This window comes from Canis lupus, chromosome 10, assembly GCF_003254725.2.
Source record: "Canis lupus dingo isolate Sandy chromosome 10, ASM325472v2, whole genome shotgun sequence".
Classification (NCBI taxonomy): domain Eukaryota; kingdom Metazoa; phylum Chordata; class Mammalia; order Carnivora; family Canidae; genus Canis; species Canis lupus.
The window spans coordinates 10,373,500-10,393,689 of record NC_064252.1 but is presented as its reverse complement, the minus strand read 5'-3'; the positions used below and the strand labels follow the sequence as shown (position 1 = coordinate 10,393,689).

Sequence of the window (20,190 nt, the reverse complement as noted above, 5' to 3'; positions counted from 1 at the left end):
TTGAAAATTTTTCAATCAATTTCAAATGACTGAGGCTAACTCTGCTCTTCCCTTCCTGGTGTTGCCCAGGAAACAATTCTCTCCTATAATTGTACCCAGATCAATTTTCTGCTCTTCTCTTCCCTGATCTGTGCCCAGGAGGACCCACTCCTATGACTGCATCACCTAGGCTCCTCTGCCTTCTGACTGCCAGTTTTGTTTAGCAGGCGACAGGCACCAGAGGGACATCAAAAAGTGGGAGAGGAAAGCAGTCACACGTTTCTTCCTGCCCCTCCCAGCTGGGGGGCTGTGAGTGTGGCAGTGGTCACAGGCTGTTATGACTGCAACTCTTTGCACAGCTCCAGTGTGTGGCCGGCCCACCATTCCTTGTTGATCCCCTTAAATCTACCCCCCCACACACACACCTATGCAATAGTTTCTTCCGTAAATTATTTTCAGCTAAACACTGAGTGTGCCTTCTGACTGATACACCATGTTAAAGAGTTCCATTTTTATCCTAAAGTATATCAGGAAACCATTGAAATGTTTTAAGCATTGGGGGAAGAATGTGGGAAAAAAAAGTCATAATTACATTTGAATTTCAAAAAAATCTAACTCTGGCTATGGTTTGGGATGTAGATTGGAAAAAGATGAGAGTGCATATGGGTAGGTCAGTAAGGAGATTATCGTACGGTCCAGAGGAGGAATAGCACTGGGATGGGATGTTGGACTGGGACGTTGGTGAAGGTAAAGAGGGAGAAATCAAGAGATGTTTGAATGCAAAATAATAGAAGCTAGTGGTGGATTCGATAAGGAGAGAGGGAAGGAGGTGAGATATTGAAATGTCAAAAGTAATTCCTTGCTTGGCTGTTGATCATGCTACGTGATAAGAAATGTAAATGGGAGGCCAGGTTTCTAGGATAATGCTCATGATTTTGATCTAAGGCCCGTTCGTTTTGAGTTGTCGTTATGATATCTCAGTAGACAAATAAATGCACAAGTCTAATAACTCAGAGCAGAGATCTAGACTTGAGATTGTATTTGAGAGTTGTCTCTACATAGCTGTGGATTAACCCTGTGAATTATGACCCCTGGGAATGAAAAATGGCTCCATGTTCCGGACAGAAATATTACGGATACTTCTTAAGAGACCCTACAAATGAAGACAAATGAACAGATATGTGAAGTGAAACTACCAGTTGGGTTTTTTTTTTTTTATTGTTCAGATCAGATGCATGCATTTAAATACAAATATTAAAAATTTAAAATAATAAAAAGGGCTATTTTTTTATTAAGTACGTCTTATGTCATTTTTTTATTTCCCGAGTCTGATGCAAAACGTCTTAATGCCTCATGAGAGGATGCATGCTAAGTGAACAAACTGATATACTTATGCTCTCAAAAAACATTTTTTTTTACCCTGAAGTGCTAGTGCTAGTGAAGTGAAGTGCTTATATGGCAGACATTTAAGTTAGGTTGTCATGGTAACTAACTGCAGAGAATTGTGGTCATATTTGCTCTATTATCTGTGCCATGTCCTAGCAGGATGGCCGAGGTTCCTATCTGCCTCACCCATGCTCAGTTCAAGACAGCGTTTTCTTGATCCAGAATCCTTTCTTCAGCAATTCCCAGAGAAACTTTCCTAGATTCTGTGGCCTCTAAGAATATTTACTGAAAAATGATCATACCGTAGGATCTCATCTTCATCCATCTTATAATTAAAAGGCTCAAATGCTCTATCTGTCCATGTAGAACAAAAATATCCATTTTTTTGTCAATGTAAACAAATGGGGCTACCTCTGGCCCAACACAAGACATCGTCTTGTTATAAAGGTACACGCGCTACATACAGAGACATACGTGTACTGAATGAAACCTCACGTAAGACAATGCTGACTTTTGCCACTTGCAGTCTGCCCTAAGGTTTTCTGTTCTATCCTACTTAAGTTCTTAGAATGCTGATTAAGGCCCACCCGCTTGACCTCATAATTCAGTCTGGGGTTGAGCCTCCAGGTTGCAAAGTGTCCTCTCAATCCTGGTCCCTCCATCAATTTTATGGTTCTCCGCCTCACCATTAATGCATCCTTGGCCTCTCACAATGAAAGGAGAATGACTGGCGGCATAAGCAGCTCTACGAGCATGGACTCAGGTATGTGTGTGTGCGTGTGCACACATACGCAGGTCTCTGTCACAGGCCCACGGAACTTGTCGTGCTGTCTGTTTTTTGGCAGTTGGTTTTGTTGTATCAGTCAGGCTCTTTTAAGAGGAATTCTTGCCTGGGCTTAATTACAAGAGAAGCTGTGTTTCTGCTGAGCCAGGGGTGTACGTTTAACTTTAAGGACAGGGGGACACCTGGTTGGCTCAGCGATTGTGCACCTGCCTTCAGCCCAGGGTGTGATCCTGGAGTCCCGGGATCGAGTCCCGCATCGGGCTCCCTGCATGGAGCCTGCTTCTCTGTCTGCCTATGTCTCTGCCTCTTTCTCTCACTGTGTGTCTCTCATGAATTAACAAAAAAAAAAAAAAAAAATTTAACCTTAAGGACAAAGCACATTGTGAGGATGACCAGGTTCCCAGGTTCTTGCTAGCTGCCAGAAACTTTGAAGGTAAACACAAATGTGCAATTCTCTTCCTTCTGGAGCCAAGTTCCATCCTTATCCTCATTTCCCTTCATCCCTACCCCCATGCTATTTTGTATTTTATATATCTTTGAAAGCCACCCAGATTTCTTTTCCCTCGGAAACATCGCCGCAGATCAAGGGACAGGGGGTGCAAAGAAGAACAGGAAGTGAAGCAATGAGGTGGTTGAAAACAAGCTCTGGAGTCAGGTGGCCCGAGGTTAATTCCTGCCTCCTTCCCTCACTAGCAGGGACCTGAAAGAGCACATCACTTGACCCCTCTGTGGGTTGGTTTTCTCATCAACTCAACAAAGGAAATAAGGACATCTCTCTCAGGTGCTTATTGTGAAGATTACAATTATAATGCGTGTGGAACACTTAGCAGAGCTTGTGTACAGTGAGTGTTCAAGTACGTACATAAGGGTAGCGATTGCAAAAACTCAACGTTTCTGGGTCTGTTCATGACTGTTTCTGGACACACACATGTGATCGCGTGCACACATCCCAGTTCCTTTATAGGAACACTGACAGCCTTCTAGGGATCCGAAGCTGGTGGAATGTGGAGGCAGAGTGGTGTTTTCGTGACAACCTAGTTCCCTCAGAAGGTTCACACAAAACTTTTGCTAACTAGCTACATGAGCCTGCTCCGCCCACCTTTGCAGAGTATCACAGGCCGCACAGCTCAAACCACAGACATTTATTTTGTCATCGTTGCAGAGGTTAGAAGTCCCAGATCAAGGTGGCAGCAAAGTGCCCCCCCTGGTGAGACCTCTTTTCCTGCCTGGTAGACAGTGGCCCTCTCACTGTGTCTTCACACGGCCTCTTCACACTGTGGGTGCACAGAGCCAGATCTCTGGAGTCCCTTTCTTTTCTTCTAAGGACACTAGGTCTCTGGAACCTTATGACCTCATTGAACCTGAATGACCTCCTTAAAGGCCCTGTGTCCAAATACAGTCACTTTAGGTCAACACAGGAACCTGGGGGTGGGCAGGGGAGGGGGGGACCCAATTCAGTCCATGGTAGTAGTGTTGGTAAAAGGGAATATGGGACCTCGAGAGCAGAGAGAAAGAAATAACAAATCAAACAAACAACCAGAGAATGAGATTTTTTTTTTTCCAAGCATGGAAAGGGGAGGAGAAAGGAGAGGGGAGTCACCTGGGGGAGGTCCTCCTCCACCAGAAAGAACAATCCTCCACTGTTGACACTGCTGCAGAGGCTCCGGTGGGAAAGCCCTGGCTCTGCTCCACTTGAGAGTCACGGCTTCTGACCATGTGAACAAGGCCAGGCGTCTCATGAGGGGAGGCATTTTCTCAGGCCTTATGTAACTGCTCCGAGGCAGGCCAGAAACACTGGGCAGGACACCTACTTAACGGCGCTGTTGCTTTGGGATCATTGAGGTGTTTGGAACATTCTCGAATGGCCCCTCACCACCTTGTCATCTTCTCTTGATCCCTCAGTCAACAGCACAGGCATTGTTCTCGGATTTCATTTGCAAAGCTCTCTAGGGAATGTCCCTTAGATGAAATGACATTGGGAAAGAGGTGAGGACTCTGAGCTGATCTCTTGCCCACCCTGACACAACTACGGAAGGGGGTGTGAGGGTGTGTGCACAAGTAACAGGGCTTGAAAACCAGTCGTGTTTTATGATAAGACCCTCATACTACTCCGCGTACTTAAAATGAGTCAGGACGAGAGCCGAGATGAAAACTCTGACCTCAAAAGAGTCTTACATCCAAACCCCGGCCAAAGCTAAGATGACCTGGGAGTGACATGGGACAATGGCTGGATCTTTGTTTCCTTCGACCTCACATGGCAATTGAGCTAGTTGTTTCTACCTTCACCAACAATGAAAAACATAGAAAAGATGAAGCTGGAGGAGAACCGACAAGGGGAGGGGGATGAGGAAGGGCAGGAGAGGAAGGAGGAGGAGAGGGTGGAGTGGAAAAGGAGTAACAAAAGGAGGAGTAGGCCGGGGAGGGGCGAGGAGGGGACAAGAAAGGGGGAGGGAGGCGGGCGGGGAGGGCTGGTAAAAGGGCTGTGGACCGGAATCAGGTGTCTGAGCTCTGGGTTCCATTGTCACCCTGAACTTACAGTCTTTGAACTGAAGTGTGAATGTCTGATCCCCAGGGGGCCTGGGTTTCTTTCCCTGCGTACTTAGGGGATCATCCATATCGGTGGTTTTGAAAGTTTTGTTGTTGCTTTTTTTTTTTTTAAGATTTTATTTATTCATGAGAGACACAGAGAGAGAGAGAGAGAGGCAGAGACACAGGCAGAGGGAGAAGCAGGTTCCCTGCAGGGAGCCCAATGGGGGACTCGATTCTGGGTCTCCAGGATCATGCCCTGGGCGGAAGGCAGATGCTCAACGGCTGAGCCCAACTCAGGCACCTGTTGTCGCTGTTTTTGTAGTCATTCTCTTAATCTTTTTTTTTTTTTTTTTTCCCAATGAAGTTCTTTTTACTAAACAAAAGGTTATGGATCCCCGACACGGAGTTTGGACAAAGGCAGAACCGGTGCACCCATGGAAGAGGGTGCAGAGGTCTCTGCTCAGGTGGCTCCTGCTCTGGGCACCCCAGAGAGCACTGGCGGAAATCGGGGAGCAAGGACCTGAGCCCTCTCCAGCTTGACGCTTCCACCCTTGTCCCGCTCCCTTCCCAATTCCATGACCCTGTCGCTGCGATGCCCCCTAGGGCCCCTGGGGATGGCTGAATGAATGAAGTCCTCCTGGTGCTTCGAGGAAGGAGAGCCCTTGACAGGAATTGTCAGCCCACGCTGGACTGACTTTTACTCTCTACACAACGGAAAGTTGTAAATGTTGCCCAAAATTTTCACAGATAAAGATTTGCGTCCTACATGTACGGTGCCCCCAGAAAAGGAGCTGCCTCTGTGTCATCACACTTGGTGGCAGGACGCCCATTTCCGCTCAGGCTCAGGCTGCTCCACGCCAATGTGCTCACCTGGCTCACCACCGTGGAAAAGACTCACATGGAAACATCTGGCCTCGAATTATTGCTGGAACGAACCTGGGAACCATCCCACCACCAGCATCACCGCCACCAGCACCACCACTACCACCGGCCATCGCCAGCACAACTGCCACCAGCACCATCAGCACCACCGCCGCCACCACCACCACTGCCACCAGCACCAGCACCACCACCACCATCTCCACTGCCACCAGTACCACTGCCACCAGCACCACCACCACCACTTTCACCAGCACCAGCACCACCAGCACCACCACCGCCACTGCCACCAGCACCACCACCATGCACATGCACAGCCTCTGCAAAGTCTAATCTGAACTCAGAATGTTGCAAGAGCCCACCTGAGAGTTGTGTGACCAAACCTCAGTCCAAGAGCCAAAGCATTTAACCCGCTGGCATCCAACAGTTCAGAAAATGAACTGAATTTAGAACGCCAAGGAAGCACTGAAGTTCTTTCCTTTCTGTTTGAGGCCCTTCTGGACATCACAGCATTCAACAAAGCAACATAACTGACAAGCAGCAATGGCCAAAGTGAATTCAGTTTTGCAAATGAGCGAGGCTCTTTGCTTCTCCATGGATTTGCCCTGCAGCTGCCACTCACTGACAAGCGACAGAACCAGGCTGTGTCACACATTTGAGGGATGACTTCAGGACTCCCCACATTTGGCTGCTCCTGGTCTCAGACCATCAGAAATAGTCGACTTTGGCCACTTTTTTTTTTTTCTATAAACTACCCCAGATTAAAACCTCTTTTGCCCCCAACAGTTTGTTCCCAGAACAAGGTATTTCCAAGTAAAAGGCAATTATGTGAAATCTACCATCAGGCCACAGAAAACAGAGTAAACATTTAATAAATTTAAACAATCATGCCTGTATTTCTGCTTTGTTAGCTTAAAGCAACTCACGGACTCCAAGTATGTATCCCTTCGGTGCCAACATCAGGCAGCTGCAAATGTGCAGAAAGAGCACCTAGAAGCCAATTCCAAGATTTCAGGAAAGCTCACAGAAAGAGCATGCTTCTCCATGATAAGACTGCAGAGGCTAACTAGCACATCTGGGGTCTGTACTTCAGGCTGGAGTTATATCATCCACACGGAGTAGATATTCTTTTTAAAAATCTTATGCTGATCCACAGTTTTGATTAGCAGTTATCTAAATCTCCAATTAAAAAAAAGATATAACATTTTTTTTTCACACCAAATGTCATTTGGTAGATTTTATATTTCCCAACATGGGATCCAGGAGATGACAATAGCTAAAGGAGTCCTTGAGGGTGAAAATATTGGAAACTACTTAGAAGTTATTCTCAGGAAATAATTGAGAAAAATGTAGCCACAAAACAATTTATCACAGCCCCACCTGTGAGATGGGAAATTCAAAGCCACAGGAAAGACCAGTAACAGAAGATTTATCAATAAATGATGACACACGTACATAGTGCAAATACCAAGCACTCCTTAAAGGTTGCCGCACATGCGAATTTATCAAAATGGGAAAAAATGTTCATAATGTATCACTAAGTGAGAGATAACAGGTTGCAAAGCAGTTTAATGATGAGTGTAAACCGAAGGAAGGGGTTGTCTCTAGATGGTAGGATTGTGTGGGTTTTATAATTTTCATTTGATTATCTATAATTTCTAAGTTTTCTCTGTGCCTTTGTAATAAAAAATGAAGTGAAAGATAAATAAATATATAAATGTTTATATATTTTATAATTTATATCTTGATATAATATATCATGACCAGGAGAGATGGGGCAAATCATTGATGCTAACCAACAGAAAGATACATGGTTATCAAAAATGTAAATAAAATAGAATAAAAGACTGTTGAAATAAATACATAGTGAGCTTGAGAAAATCCAAAGCATGGAATCTGGCTAACCTGTGTCTTTGCTCCTCTCGTCTAGAATTTTCTCCTCACTGCCCACTCCTACTCCCAAGTGCAGGAAGCTTTCTTTGACTTCCCTATGGCCCTGCTTTTGAAAATTCCTTTGCACTAATTTTCAGAATTACATTAACCATTTTGTCACACCTTTCCTAAGGTGGCCACGTTTAGTTTTGTACTAATGTTAGCCTTTTTTCCCTAGTTCTTTCCTTTTTTCCCTCTTATTCTCCAACTGGCTTGAAGACCCTTTAAGTATCCTTATAGTTTTGTTTTGTTTTTCTAGTGTGCCCTATCTCCCTACTTGGATCTCATCACAATATGGACCATAATCAATATGGATGTGCCCTGCACGTCATCAGCATTCGATAAACACCTACATGACCTTTTCCTTTTTTTACCAGACCGTAAATGTCTTGTGGGATGGGCCATGCCCTGTTTATCTTTGCACCTCCTTTAGTGTCTTATGATAACTTATACAAATAATAGAGCTCAATAAATGTTGATGAACAAAATGAATGACCAAATTATGAGGTCTGACTCTGGCTTCTTTTATGTTCACTAGACAATTCCAAGCCATTTCTGTCTCCCTTTGGCTCAGAATTTCTCAAAGGAGGGGCAACTTTGCTCCCCAAGAGACATCTGGCCATGGCTGGAGACTTTTCTGAATGTTCTGACTGCGGGGAGGGGAGATGTTACTGGCATCTCACCACTGACGGCCAAACACGATGCTGAACACTCTACAATGCTGGGGACAAACTCCCTCAACAAAGAGTTATCCAACCCAAAATGTCAATAGTGCCAAGGCTGAGAAGCCTCCCTTTTGCTGTGTGTGTCCCTCTGAAAGTCATCGTTACACCACACTCATTTCCCCCTCCTCTTTCCCTGCCCAAACGCACACATGCATAGCTTTGAGGGAGTCTCCAAGATTAAAACTAGAAATCTGCAAGCCTGGTTTTGTCATCTGTTTACTGAAGGATAAGACCTGCCCCACCTACCTTTCAGCATTATTGTGTGGGTAATAGAATAAATCTTTAAATGCTTTTAGAGGCAGATGGAATATATTAAGAGGCTCTGCCAAGATACATACTGAGGGGGAAATGGGATATTTAGTAGAACATGAAACTCATTCCCTCACCAATAGACACATGTACTTTCTATTCCAAGTCATCCAATAAGTATTAATTAAGCACTATTTATATAGAATAAAAAATGCTACTAGTTTTTTGATAGAAAGAAATCATGTGATTTTATAACATGAAAGTAAAATTGAAATCGTTTCTGGGCTCTAGGCAACTAGAAATATTTTTGTTAAGCTGGAAAATGCTTTTTTTATTTCTCTATATGGGCATGAAGCAGGGTTGCAGAGAGTGTGGCTGAGTTAAACCCAGAACTTCTTACCATGCCCATTTAATCAGACAGTGGTCATTTTTGTTGAAGGTTTTGCTGGTCATATTTATGTGAACTTTGCCTCTTTTGGTTTGGCTACCAATATCTAAAGCTCTTGGATTCTTAATCTTATAGATCATAATGTGTTGAGAGATCAATTCCAAGGAACTGACCAAAGAAAACATCAGAATCTCCTGAATGAAGGGAGTTCTCAGAACTTAAGAACTTAAATCTCAAACAGAATATAGTAACGTTGAAAGGCCTGAGAAATTGTTTTAAAATAAACTACATGCTCTTTGGTCAGTCTCCAAAGTGTTGATTTGCTCTGTCACGATGGTCTAAAACATGCATGATTGTGTCTCAAGAAGCCTACTGCTCACTTGATCCTATAACTACAGAACCGTGATTTAATGCACATGCTTAAGAGATGTGTTAGGCTTTCCAATTTTTCCTATATTTACGGCCACAGGGTTTTACAAATTGGGCCCCTGTGAGAACATGAGCCAGTTGGGAGGTTCTGGAGGAAGAATAGATGTTTTAAAATGACTATGAAAAGATAAAATGCCAAACACACTTAAGATAATTTTGAGTCAAAAAGTGTAGTTGCGTGAATTGATAACTTTGTCATCTGCTCAATGAATATTTATAGAATGACTTTTATGTAAATAGAGAACAAGTAAGGTGTTGTGTTGGAGACAAAGAAGTAAAGAGCTTGGAATCTGTCTCGGAACATACATGCATGAAATTATGTCATCCAAGATATGTCATCAGACAATGAATGGGATATGTCGAGTAAGCAACAAAGTCAATAATTTCTATAGGTAAGAAGAGAGATATCATGAGATATAGAGTGACAAGAAAGGATTCATGAGGAATAAGGGACTTGGCCTTGAGTGACAGGTAGACTGGTCAGGTGAATAGGAAAGAAAGAAAAAACATTTTTGGGAAGAGCACTAAGAGAGGAAAGATACAGAGGTGGAAATTCACTGATGCATTCAAAATAAGCATCATTAATGTCATTTCTATATCCAAGATGCTATGCTAACTTCCATGGATACAAAACTGAGTTAACCACACACTAGACCTTCATAGAGTACCCAGTCTAAGTTGAGGACAACAAATATCACTACTATAATACAGAGATCTCTGAGGTGAGATACAAACCCTCCAGGGAATGTGCAAGATGATCTGTGGGGAGGAAAACAACATATTTTCTAATTATGTTTATTCTTAATGTAATCATTTTAATTTGCATATATTCTAGATGTATAAAAATGTACCTCTACAGTAGTGTGTTTACATAATTTATAAATAACTACGTATGTATTAGGGATGGGTGCTTAAAAACATTTCCTGATAATAGTGCAAGATCAAAAACTAGTGGAGTCCTGCTGTGGTGGTGTACTTGTCACACCAGAAGTGCAAACAAATCCCATGGGAATCCAAACCCTGGAGGTTGGACAATATCCACAGGGGACTGGAGGTGGTGGTGGGGGGAACGAAGGCAGGGAGACTGGCACAAGATAGGCTAGAGGGGGGCAGATCTGGGACAACATTTGGAAGTCCTGAGTAACCTGATCTCAGAAGAACAGATGGATGTTGTAGATGGGCTGTGGGGGCTAAAATCGGCTATGCAAGGGCAAATTCTCATCTGCAGAAGAGTAATATGTCACCCAAGGACTCTACAGAAATTCTAGCTGGAGAAGAGTTAGTCTATAAAAAGACCAACATCGTCTGTTTTTCACAGGTTTGCTGATCCTGAACCAGGTATAGAAGCCTCAGTCTTTATAGTAAGTGAAACACTCATGGTTCATACCCTTCAGAGGCTTATAATCCACAAACTAATATGTTCTGTTCAAGAGACAAGACTTTCTTTAAGAAACTACATAGGGTTGGGATCCCTGGGTGGCTCAGCAGTTTGGCTCCTGCCTTTGGCCCAGAGTGCAATCCTGGAGTCCCGGGATCGAGTCTCGCGTGGTCCTCCCAGGATGGAGCCTGCTTCTCCCTCTGCCTGTGTCTCTGCCTCTCTCTCTCTCTCTCTCTCTCTCTCTGTGTGTGTGTCTATCATAAATAAATAAATAAATCTTAAAAAAAATAAAAAAGAAACTACATAGGGCTGAACTCTTAGCCTGTTACTTTCCAATTAGCCAGGGTCTGAACAGAAGACACTTCCAAGGTGAAATCATCTCTGCTGTTTACTAATGTCCCCTTGACTTTCCAGAGCAAAGACTACAGACACATCAATCCCCATTCCTTATACTTGAGTTAGGTAAGCTCTCTAATGGAATTTGACATCCCCCCCATATCTGTGGATTAGCCCTAAAGTGTATGTGGATGAAAATCAATTTACAAAATATTGCATGCAAGCCCAGAGGAGACACTGATAAATACCTTTATTCTGTTAGCGTAGAATATGGGAAGTGCTAGCAATTAACCCTGGAGACAGAGACAGAGCCTGCAGTTTGAGATGCCATTGCATGCAGAGTACCACGGTGTTAGAGTAATTAGCTATACTAATATACTTCTGGGTGTTAAGACACAGAAAGAAATCAGTGTCACTTGCATCTGCTGGTTTGCACGGCTACTAATGTATTAAGTGCGCTGTACTCATTATCATTTAATTCCAACCAGAACCTCCAAACCTCATAAGCACAATGAGAATACAGATTATCATCAAGGAGAGAGTTGTTTTACCTGCTACTCTGCAATGAAATTCTTTTGGCTGTTAGTAAGGAAAAGAAATCCCTATTTGGAGAGCTTTCAGCTGGTAAGTACCTGTGGCCTCAGTAAGCAAAAAGTTAACAGAAAGGAAACTCCAAATTCTTCTAGAATGAATCCTTGAATTTCCATGGCCTACGATGTAAAGAAACTATTCCCTAGGAAAAAGGAAATGTTAATAAATCCTTGGTCATCACCATAACATAGGTGAAACTCTTCCACGGGGAAATACAAGAATTCTACTAAGATTCTTCTCTATCGCACAATGGAGAACACTCTGAAAGTCACTAGAGGTTCCTGTAAGAATAGAAGTGGCTCCAACAGACCGACTCCATTCCTCAATGTCAAACTGGAATGAGCTGGTAAAGAAAACATTGGAGAAGATGGAAAAGAGCACAAACTAGACTTCAGAGCTGATTCCATAAAATGGAACCCAATAATTAGAACAAAAAAAAATTACACCATGGAGGATTATTTACCCCCCCCCCAAAAAAAAAAGATCCATTGTCTTTCAGGTTTAACTCATTAGGACTCTCTGGACAGGAAAGGTATATATTTATGTTTAAAAAAATTAAAAAAATAAACTTAAATGCTTTTTCTATATTGAAGAGTTGGAAAGAGACATTTATGCTTTCTCTCAATTCAAATATTACTTTTGCTTCATTTATCACCTGTCTGAAATTTCTTGAATGCCTTTCTCTAAATGATAACATAAGAATCCATTAGTGTGTCTCAAAGACAGCTGGACCACCCTAATAACCTACTAAGGGACTTAAAAGTTATATTTAATCAACTGTAATTTCATCTGGAAAAGTTCTAAGTTCTTACTAGAGTACATAATAAAAAACAGGCTAGAATTTGGCACTTTCTTAGTGGGGCTTTGATACTCAAATTTCCTCTTTTATTCTAGCCTCAAAGCAGTTTCTCAGGCTTCAGGATGCTGATCTAGGTTTGGGGCTGCAATTATCTAAGCTAATTGTGCAATTACCAGCTATTTGAGAAGGTTACAGTATTCTATTCAATATATAACATTGTCATAATTTACGCTGTAGATGTGATTTACATTTCACCCATGAGTGGATAGATGAATTGATAGTTGAGCATAGAGATAAATGAATAAATGCCATGAGAAGCACGATAGTTTGTGCACTTCACAAAAAATAAACACCTGTAAACTCATTGTGTACATACCAATGATAGCAATTGTTAATGCGTACTCAGCCACAAATAAACAATCAGCTTCATTTTCTTATTCGGATAAAATTCAATCCTCACTTTAAATGAAACATATCTGAACATAGTGTGGTTTAAAATTTCCAGAAATATATCCCTCAAAAACTATGGTACAGATCATTTTATTATAACGAGTCCATATCTTTTTATTGCCCTATCTTTAGTGAATGAAAATGTCATGTCCTTCAGCTATGGCATGAGACAAAAAATCCAGGGCTGCCTATTAATAGTAAATGTGTACTGTCCATGGAATTTACGAGCTGGAAATATCTGTAGAGATAATCTAGTCAAACGTCCCACCCAAGGGAGAAATGCCCAGTGGAACATCCTGGAGAGGAGAGTGGTGTCAGCAAGATGGTGACATAAGGTTTTCCCTGACTTCCCCAACCCTACCCTCCCTTCCCCCTCTCCAACCCCCACTCCCAGAAGAACAGCTAACAACTATTCAAAACAAGACACCACTGGAGAGAATCCTAGAACAAAGGGGTGAGGCGGAAGCTCCTCCCACAGACCCTATTAGAAGGGTAGGAGAAACAGCTGTATGTTGATCAAATTGCCCAAGCCAGCACAGCACTACGTGGAGATGTCTCCCCTGAGCCTCTGGTCCTTCTGGTGGAAAAGGAGAACCTAGGGGGACCACCAGCCCTTCCCGGTATTGTGGATCATTTTGTAGGAGCCCCTACTCTCATCTCACACCATGAGGCTTGCTGGGGAATCTGCGGGCCTCAACCACTGGGAATCTATGACAGAGAAGGAGGAGGGGCAATTTCAAAATGGGTAAAGAACCTGAATAGACGTTTCGCTAGAGAAGGGATCCAAAAGGCCAACACGTACATGAAAAGATGCTCCATATCACTAGCCATTAGGCGGATGCAAATTCAAACCACACAGATATAAAAAAAAAAAAAAACCCACAAAGATATAACCCCTCATGCCAATTAGAATGGACATCATAAAAAAATAGACAATTTTATAATGTTAGTGGGGATGTGGAGAAAAGAGAACCCCGGTGCACAGTTAGTGGGAATGTAAATTGGTGCAGCCACTCCAGAAAACAGTATGGAGAGTCTTCAAAAAACTAAAAATAGGGCCATCCTATGATCCAGCAATTCTGCTTCTGAGAATATATCCAAAGAAAACCAAAATACTAAGTTAAAGGGCTATCGGCACCACTATGGTCATAGCAGCATTGTTTACAGTAGGCAAGACATGGAAACAGCCTAAGTGTCCATCAGTAAATGAAAGGATAAAGAAGTTGTGGTACGTCTACGCAATAGAATATAATTCAGCCACAAAAATACAAGGGAATCCTACCATTTGTGGAAACATGGATGGACCTTGAAGATATTCTGCTAAATGAAATAAATCAGATAAAGAGAGACAAATACACTATGATCTTACTCACATATGGAATTTAAAGGAAAAACAAAACTCATAGGAAAAGAGATCAGACTTGCAGTTACCAGAGGCACAGGGTGGGAAGAGGGGAAGAGGAAGGTGGTCAAAAGGTACCAACTTCCACTTATAAGAAAAATAAGCACTGGGATGTCACGTACAACATGATGACTACGGCTAACACTGCTGTACGATAGGTAGGAAAGGTGACAAGAGACTAAAGTCTATGAGTTCTCAACATGAAGAGAACATTTTTTTTCCTTTCTCTCTTTTTTTTTCTCTCTTTTCTTTTTGTTCTATCTATATGACAAGATGGATGTTAGCCAGGCCTGTTGTGGTAGTCATTGAAAAATAAATGTAAATCAAACCATCATGCTGTAGTCCTTAAACTTATACAGTGATGTATGTCAATTATTTCTCAAATAATTGGAAAAAAAATAAAAATAAAGGTGATTAGGAAAAATAAACAAACAATCCCAATCATCCTGGACAGTTGATTTTCCTCTCAGTCTAAACCTGCCAGCACCCCGGAAATATGTTAGCAGGGCAGCTCTTGCATTCAGGGCACCTCTGTTTCCTCAGAATTCTCTTTTGGAGGCGATGTGCATTCTTGTAACTTCTTGGTCACCCACCCGGCTACGAGATCAGTGACACTGTTCTTTAAAGGGTTCAGGTTCAATTCTAGTGACTGCCACTTTCAAGTGATGTCCATCCATTAGGTGAGAACCAGAACAAGATGGAAGCATCAAAGAACATCCTGGATATCTAAGTTATTATCCAAATATATTTGAAAAACTCCACAGGCATGTTGCATCTAACACAATGAGCTTTAACAGGGATAAGGCAAGGCTGTAACACGGTTCAATAAACTGGTGACATTAAAAATGGTAGAAGAGACTTGACTTAGCGGAAAAGTATAAAAAACCTTTTTCCGTTCAGACTTCAAATGCTAAGGCTGCACCTAATTAAAAATAATTAATGAGACACTGCATGTGAGTCAGTAGGGTGACATGGCCAAAAAAGCCCGAACAATCTTCGCCTGATATTAATAGAAATATAATTTTCTTGAAGGAGAGAAATGAGATTATTACCTGCTGTTGTTTTTTTTTTTTTAATCATAGCCAAAATGCCTTCTTGGACTCTGCCTTGTGGGTCTTCTGGAAAAACTGAATGTATCTAGAAGAGAGTGATCGGGGTGGTAAAGGATCTGGAAATCATATCAGATAATGCAAAGAGAACTGTAAGTCAAATATGACTTTATAAATACTTCAGGAGAGAAAAGCTTTTTATAGCATTTGATCATTGATTCAACATCTACTGAGGGCCAAGTATGGGCTGGGTACTGAGGTGCCACATAAGGAACAGCCTACCCGGAAGGAGGTTAAGATCTGTAGCTTTCACACCTTGTCAAGCCCGTTTCCTCCAGTACGTTGGCGGGTTCAGAGCCATAACACCAAAATATAAGATGATCATATAATCTCTTTTCCAAATTAGGGCATTTTTGAAAGTGAAAAGGGTGCTATTAATAATTGCATTGAGACAACAGGTGTAAAAAGGACTGTCCAGACGAACTAGGACATCTGGTCGCCCTATTAATAAGCCTCTCGAGCAGAGGGAAGCAGGCCTTCTGACAATAGTAAATCATCTTTGATGCTGAGGATGTAGACTGCGTGCCCATTGGTTTGTCAACCCAGCTCCTCCCTATTTTTTCCATTCCAGAAATGTGATTCTTAGTCACTCTTGATTCATCCACAAGTGGGCACCAGACCCAATCAGAGTCTGTCCCTGAGATATTTTTAGAACTGGCCCTCTTGAATGGTGACAACTACAAGATATAAAACTTAAGTACCATTAGTGAGGAAGTGGTCTATGTAGAGAGACTGAAATCAACTCAGAGGAGCAAGCGCAGAAGAGTGCCCGCAGAGCCTGACTCCCTAGCATCTGTTTTCCTCATGCTCTCTCTCCTGCATGTCAGTGCTCCCTGTGATCTGGTTGTTCGGACTTTTCTTTGTGAGAGATACACCGATGTTCTCCTAAAGTCTCTCTCTTTTCACTTTAGCTAGTTTGAGTTGGGTTTAAGGTCCTTTCAACTGAAATCGCAATGACGAATCCAAGTTGCGAAGAAATAATTTAAGTGGAAAAGATGGCTCCCATGAAGCTTGTCATTTGCCTCTCACCTGTAGGTCTGGCCTTGTCATAGTTGCCAGGACAGAAGGTGTTTAAGCAATTCTGAGGCTTAACATCAATTCTCCCTTGCTCTTCACCCAACTCCAGCCTTGAGCATATATTTGAAAAATGTGCTCTCACCTGGCTTGAGACCCCCCGTCGTCTTTGCCACTAACTGATGTTATGGGGTGTCTTTCTTGGTCCTTGTGCCTGAGTCTCCAATCTGGTAACTTGTACCAAACACAGTCTCTCCCATGTCAGGTGCCTGCCGTGACTTATCCATTTTCTTTGCTGGGGATTAATCCCTTCAGCTATGGATGTGGCCCCGTTATCTGCAAAGGATGCGTATTACTTCTCATTGTCTGTGCCCTCTCTGATGCATTACCATTGCTGACTGTGTACTCTTTCTTGAATTTGTCTTTTCTTTTGACTTCTATGACATCGATTTCTTCCCATTGTTGCCCCACTGTTCTAAGTACTTCTCAATGTTTTCTGAAATCATCTCTATTTTGTCCATTATGGAAATGTTACAGATCTTGGAGGAACCATCTATTCCTTCTTCCTAGACTTCTATTCCTATTCTTCCTAGACAATTGAGTTGAATCTCATGGTATCAACTGCCATCAATTGAGATGACTCTCAATTCGATTCTGCCAGGCTGTGTTTTCCTGAGCTCCTGGTTCATTTGTTTTTCTTTTTAATACTTTAATACTTTAATTATTCTTTCATGAGAGACACAGACAGAGGCAGACCTAGGTAGAGGGAGAACCAGGCTCCCCGCAGGGAGTCCGATGCAGGATTTGATCCAAGGACCCCGAGATCATGATTTGAGCCAAAGGCAGATGCTCAACCACTCAGTCACCCAGGCATCCCTTGAGCTCCTGATTCATAAGTGCAGCTGTCTGTTGGACATATTCTGTGAGTGACGCATTAGCACCCAAAATTGAATCCATCTTTTCCACAAAACTAATCCATTTCTGATATTCTCAGTTTCTTCAAATAGCATTACTATTTACCTCAGCACCTGAAAAAGAAACTTGAGAGACTATTCTGAGTCCTTCCACTTCCTGGCACCACATTTTAATTCATTATGCTCTATTTATTCTATTCCCACTAGTTCTTGAAGCTGTCCCTTTCTGTGAGTTCTCACTGCCAATGCCTGACGGTTTTATTCCTTTAACTATTACAGTGGTATCCTAAGTGGTTTTTCTTTAACCAGCCCCACCTCCTTCAAATAACCTTCTTTCATGCTGCCTTCCTAATATTTATGAAATATTCTCAAATCCAAAATTTTCCAATGACTATTACCTATAAAACAAAGTACTTGAATAAGGCATATATGTGAAGTCACTCTTGATGTCTCCTAGCCACACTCCTCAGACCCTTATTCCAACACTTCATCAATCATATTTGGAAGGCCAGCCCCCTAAACAGTTTGTCTTTTTCTTAATGTTTTACTCCCTGTTATCCTTCTATGGAGGTCATGAGAAGCCATTCAGCTCTGCCTGTTTTTTTTGGAATGTTGACTCTTAGTTTATTCCCTCTTGAAACCCATGTCATGAGAAGCTCAAGTCACGTAGAGAGGCCACATAAAGACATGCAGTACCAGCTAAGCCCAGCCCAGGTGTCAAACATGTTAACGAAGAACCTTCCACATGATTCTGGCCCCAGGTGTCTAACTCACCCCAGCTGAGGCCCCAGACATGGTGAAGCAGAGATAAATCATCCCTGCTGTGCCCTATCTGAATTTCTGACCCATAGAATCAATGAGCATATTAAGAGTGTTGTCATTTCACATCACTAAGTTTGGGGTAGCTTGTTACATTGCAACAGATAACTTAAATACCCAATTATAATATCATCTAGTTCTCTGGAATATCTAATGCTAGAATAGTTCTCGGTATCCTCCACCATTTGTCCCCTGTTATAGCTGCATAGTGTTGTAATTGTTGTCTTCATGATATGTGTGTTTTATTTTATTTTATTTTTTGCCCAGTGCCTAGCACACAGAAGATTTACAATGGATATTGTTGATGAGGTCCCTGAACCTTCTTCCTATCTAGTTACTCATTACCACATTGTAGGCACCCAGTGAGACCTTTTCCCACTCTATATTTTATTCTCAGTCGCTGATAGTTGCTGATTGGATCACCTTTGCCTCTCAAAATAAGTCCTTCAGCAACCATAGCCCCAGAAGTTCACCCAGACCCTTGTCTACTACAGAAATCCGTCTAATTTCAATTCAGTGTCTCCCTAGTGAGCTCTAAGTAATTATGGAAAGCTTGGCAGGGGTCCTAAGAAATGCCATGGATCCATGTCTAATGGCATAAGGAAAAGTGGGGGGAGAAACACATTCATTTCCTGAATACCGACTGTGTGTCAGGATCCTTGCTAGAAGGGCTCCATGTAGCTGACCTAATCCTCTCAGCAACCCTTCAAATAGACATTTCAATTTTCATTTTATAGATGAAGAAGCTGAGTTTCAGTGAAGTTCAGTGATCTACACAGAGCCACTTAGCAGACAGAACGGGAGAGCAACCCCAGCTTGCTTGCTCCGAAGCGGATGTACCTCCTACACGTCATACATAAATTTTGGAAGAATCTCCTCTTCAGAGGAGCTCTTACCCCGGGAGAGAGCTGATGGATACAATATCACAAGTTGGATTTTCTTTCATTGACTTTAACCAAAAGGGGACTTACCCTCTGATAAAATGCTACTTAGCACAGAAACAACTCAAGAGGTGTAATCAATCAATAATATTTCAGGATGCATATGTTTACTCAAGGGCAGGTCTGAGTGGGAAGGGGGTCAGGGAAGGGAGTGGAAGGAAGTGAGAGTACACAGAAGGCCCGAGGGAGAGGAAGGAGTTGTCTGAAGGTGAAGTCAGGAGGAAACTGCAGGAGGGAAGCCTGGAATCTAAGACAAAAGGCCTTTCCCCCAGCCTTGGGTGGGGTTGTGTCCTGGGGAAGATCAGAGGATCTAGGACATCCTTTTGTATAATACAGACAGGAAGCTGAAAACTTCTTCTTTTACCTCTAAGCAGAGGAGCTTTAAAACTCTGCTAAACCAAAGAGGGCAAAGAAATGTCCCCAAATGAAACTTGGTTGGTAGGACTCTATTTTTCAATTTTCATTAATGTTAATTTTTTATCATTCTTTTTACTTATGCATAAATTGATTTTTTTTATTTGCATAGTTGTCAAAAGACTCATGCACAGCAAACTTGGGATCAGGATCAATTTCTATTTCTTTTCCGTTAAAATCAATCTATTTTAGTGAAGGACAGTTGATTAATATTTTAGAAAAAGAAAAAAAGACTCATTTTCCCAGGCATCATTGATTCGTGTCGGAGCCAAAGAATTACCAAAGGCCAGCCTCTATTTTTCCTGCTGAGTAAGTCCTGGGATTTTGGGTTAAGCGATTACGGTGATGTCATTTAAAAAATCAAACGTAAGTGCATTTTGACAACCTGCAGTGTGAACGTGTCCCCTACCTGCAGACAGAGAAGCAGCCTACGTGCATGTGCACGAGAAACTAGGAAACAAGATCATGTGTTTGAAATCTGGTTTCCTAAGCAAGAAGTTCAGAGGTTGCTTGATAAGACCTGGTTATATAGAATTAGTGGGTTTTCTTCTAAGTGGGGGCTCACCCCTCTCTATGTCCCTTCTGAATTCAAGATACAGTTATGCCGGTGCTCCTGCTGGGGCTTGGAGTGTGAGCGAGTGAAGGTATGCTCCATTTTAAGAAACACGCACAAACCCTAGATTTCCATAGAGGTGTGAGGGGAAAGCATTATGGAAGCAGAGAGGAGAGGGTGTCCACAAACA

General features: G+C 42.3%; 1 protein-coding gene and 1 long non-coding RNA gene across 5 annotated transcripts in view; one reads left to right on the top strand and one right to left on the bottom strand.

Moving 5' to 3' along the window:
- The window catches only part of LOC112677892 (uncharacterized), a 98,116-nt gene that overhangs the window by 31,241 nt on the left and 46,685 nt on the right, over positions 1 to 20,190 (bottom strand). The window lies entirely within an intron of this gene.
- LOC112677893 (uncharacterized) lies at positions 1,983 to 19,363 on the top strand. Of its 3 annotated transcripts, XR_007413358.1 has the most exons (4): positions 1,983 to 2,128; positions 10,599 to 10,641; positions 15,319 to 15,437; positions 18,830 to 19,363. XR_007413358.1 is itself a non-coding variant. In XM_049115136.1 (2 exons), exon 2 carries the CDS (start codon positions 5,445 to 5,447, stop codon positions 5,964 to 5,966), a length of 522 nt encoding a protein of 173 aa, XP_048971093.1. In that variant the 5' UTR covers positions 1,983 to 2,128; positions 5,043 to 5,444; the 3' UTR covers positions 5,967 to 7,244. The 3 variants fall into 3 exon arrangements, 1 of the variants encoding a protein (XP_048971093.1); XR_007413359.1 differs by lacking the exon at positions 10,599 to 10,641; XM_049115136.1 differs by lacking the exons at positions 10,599 to 10,641; positions 15,319 to 15,437; positions 18,830 to 19,363 and adding an exon at positions 5,043 to 7,244.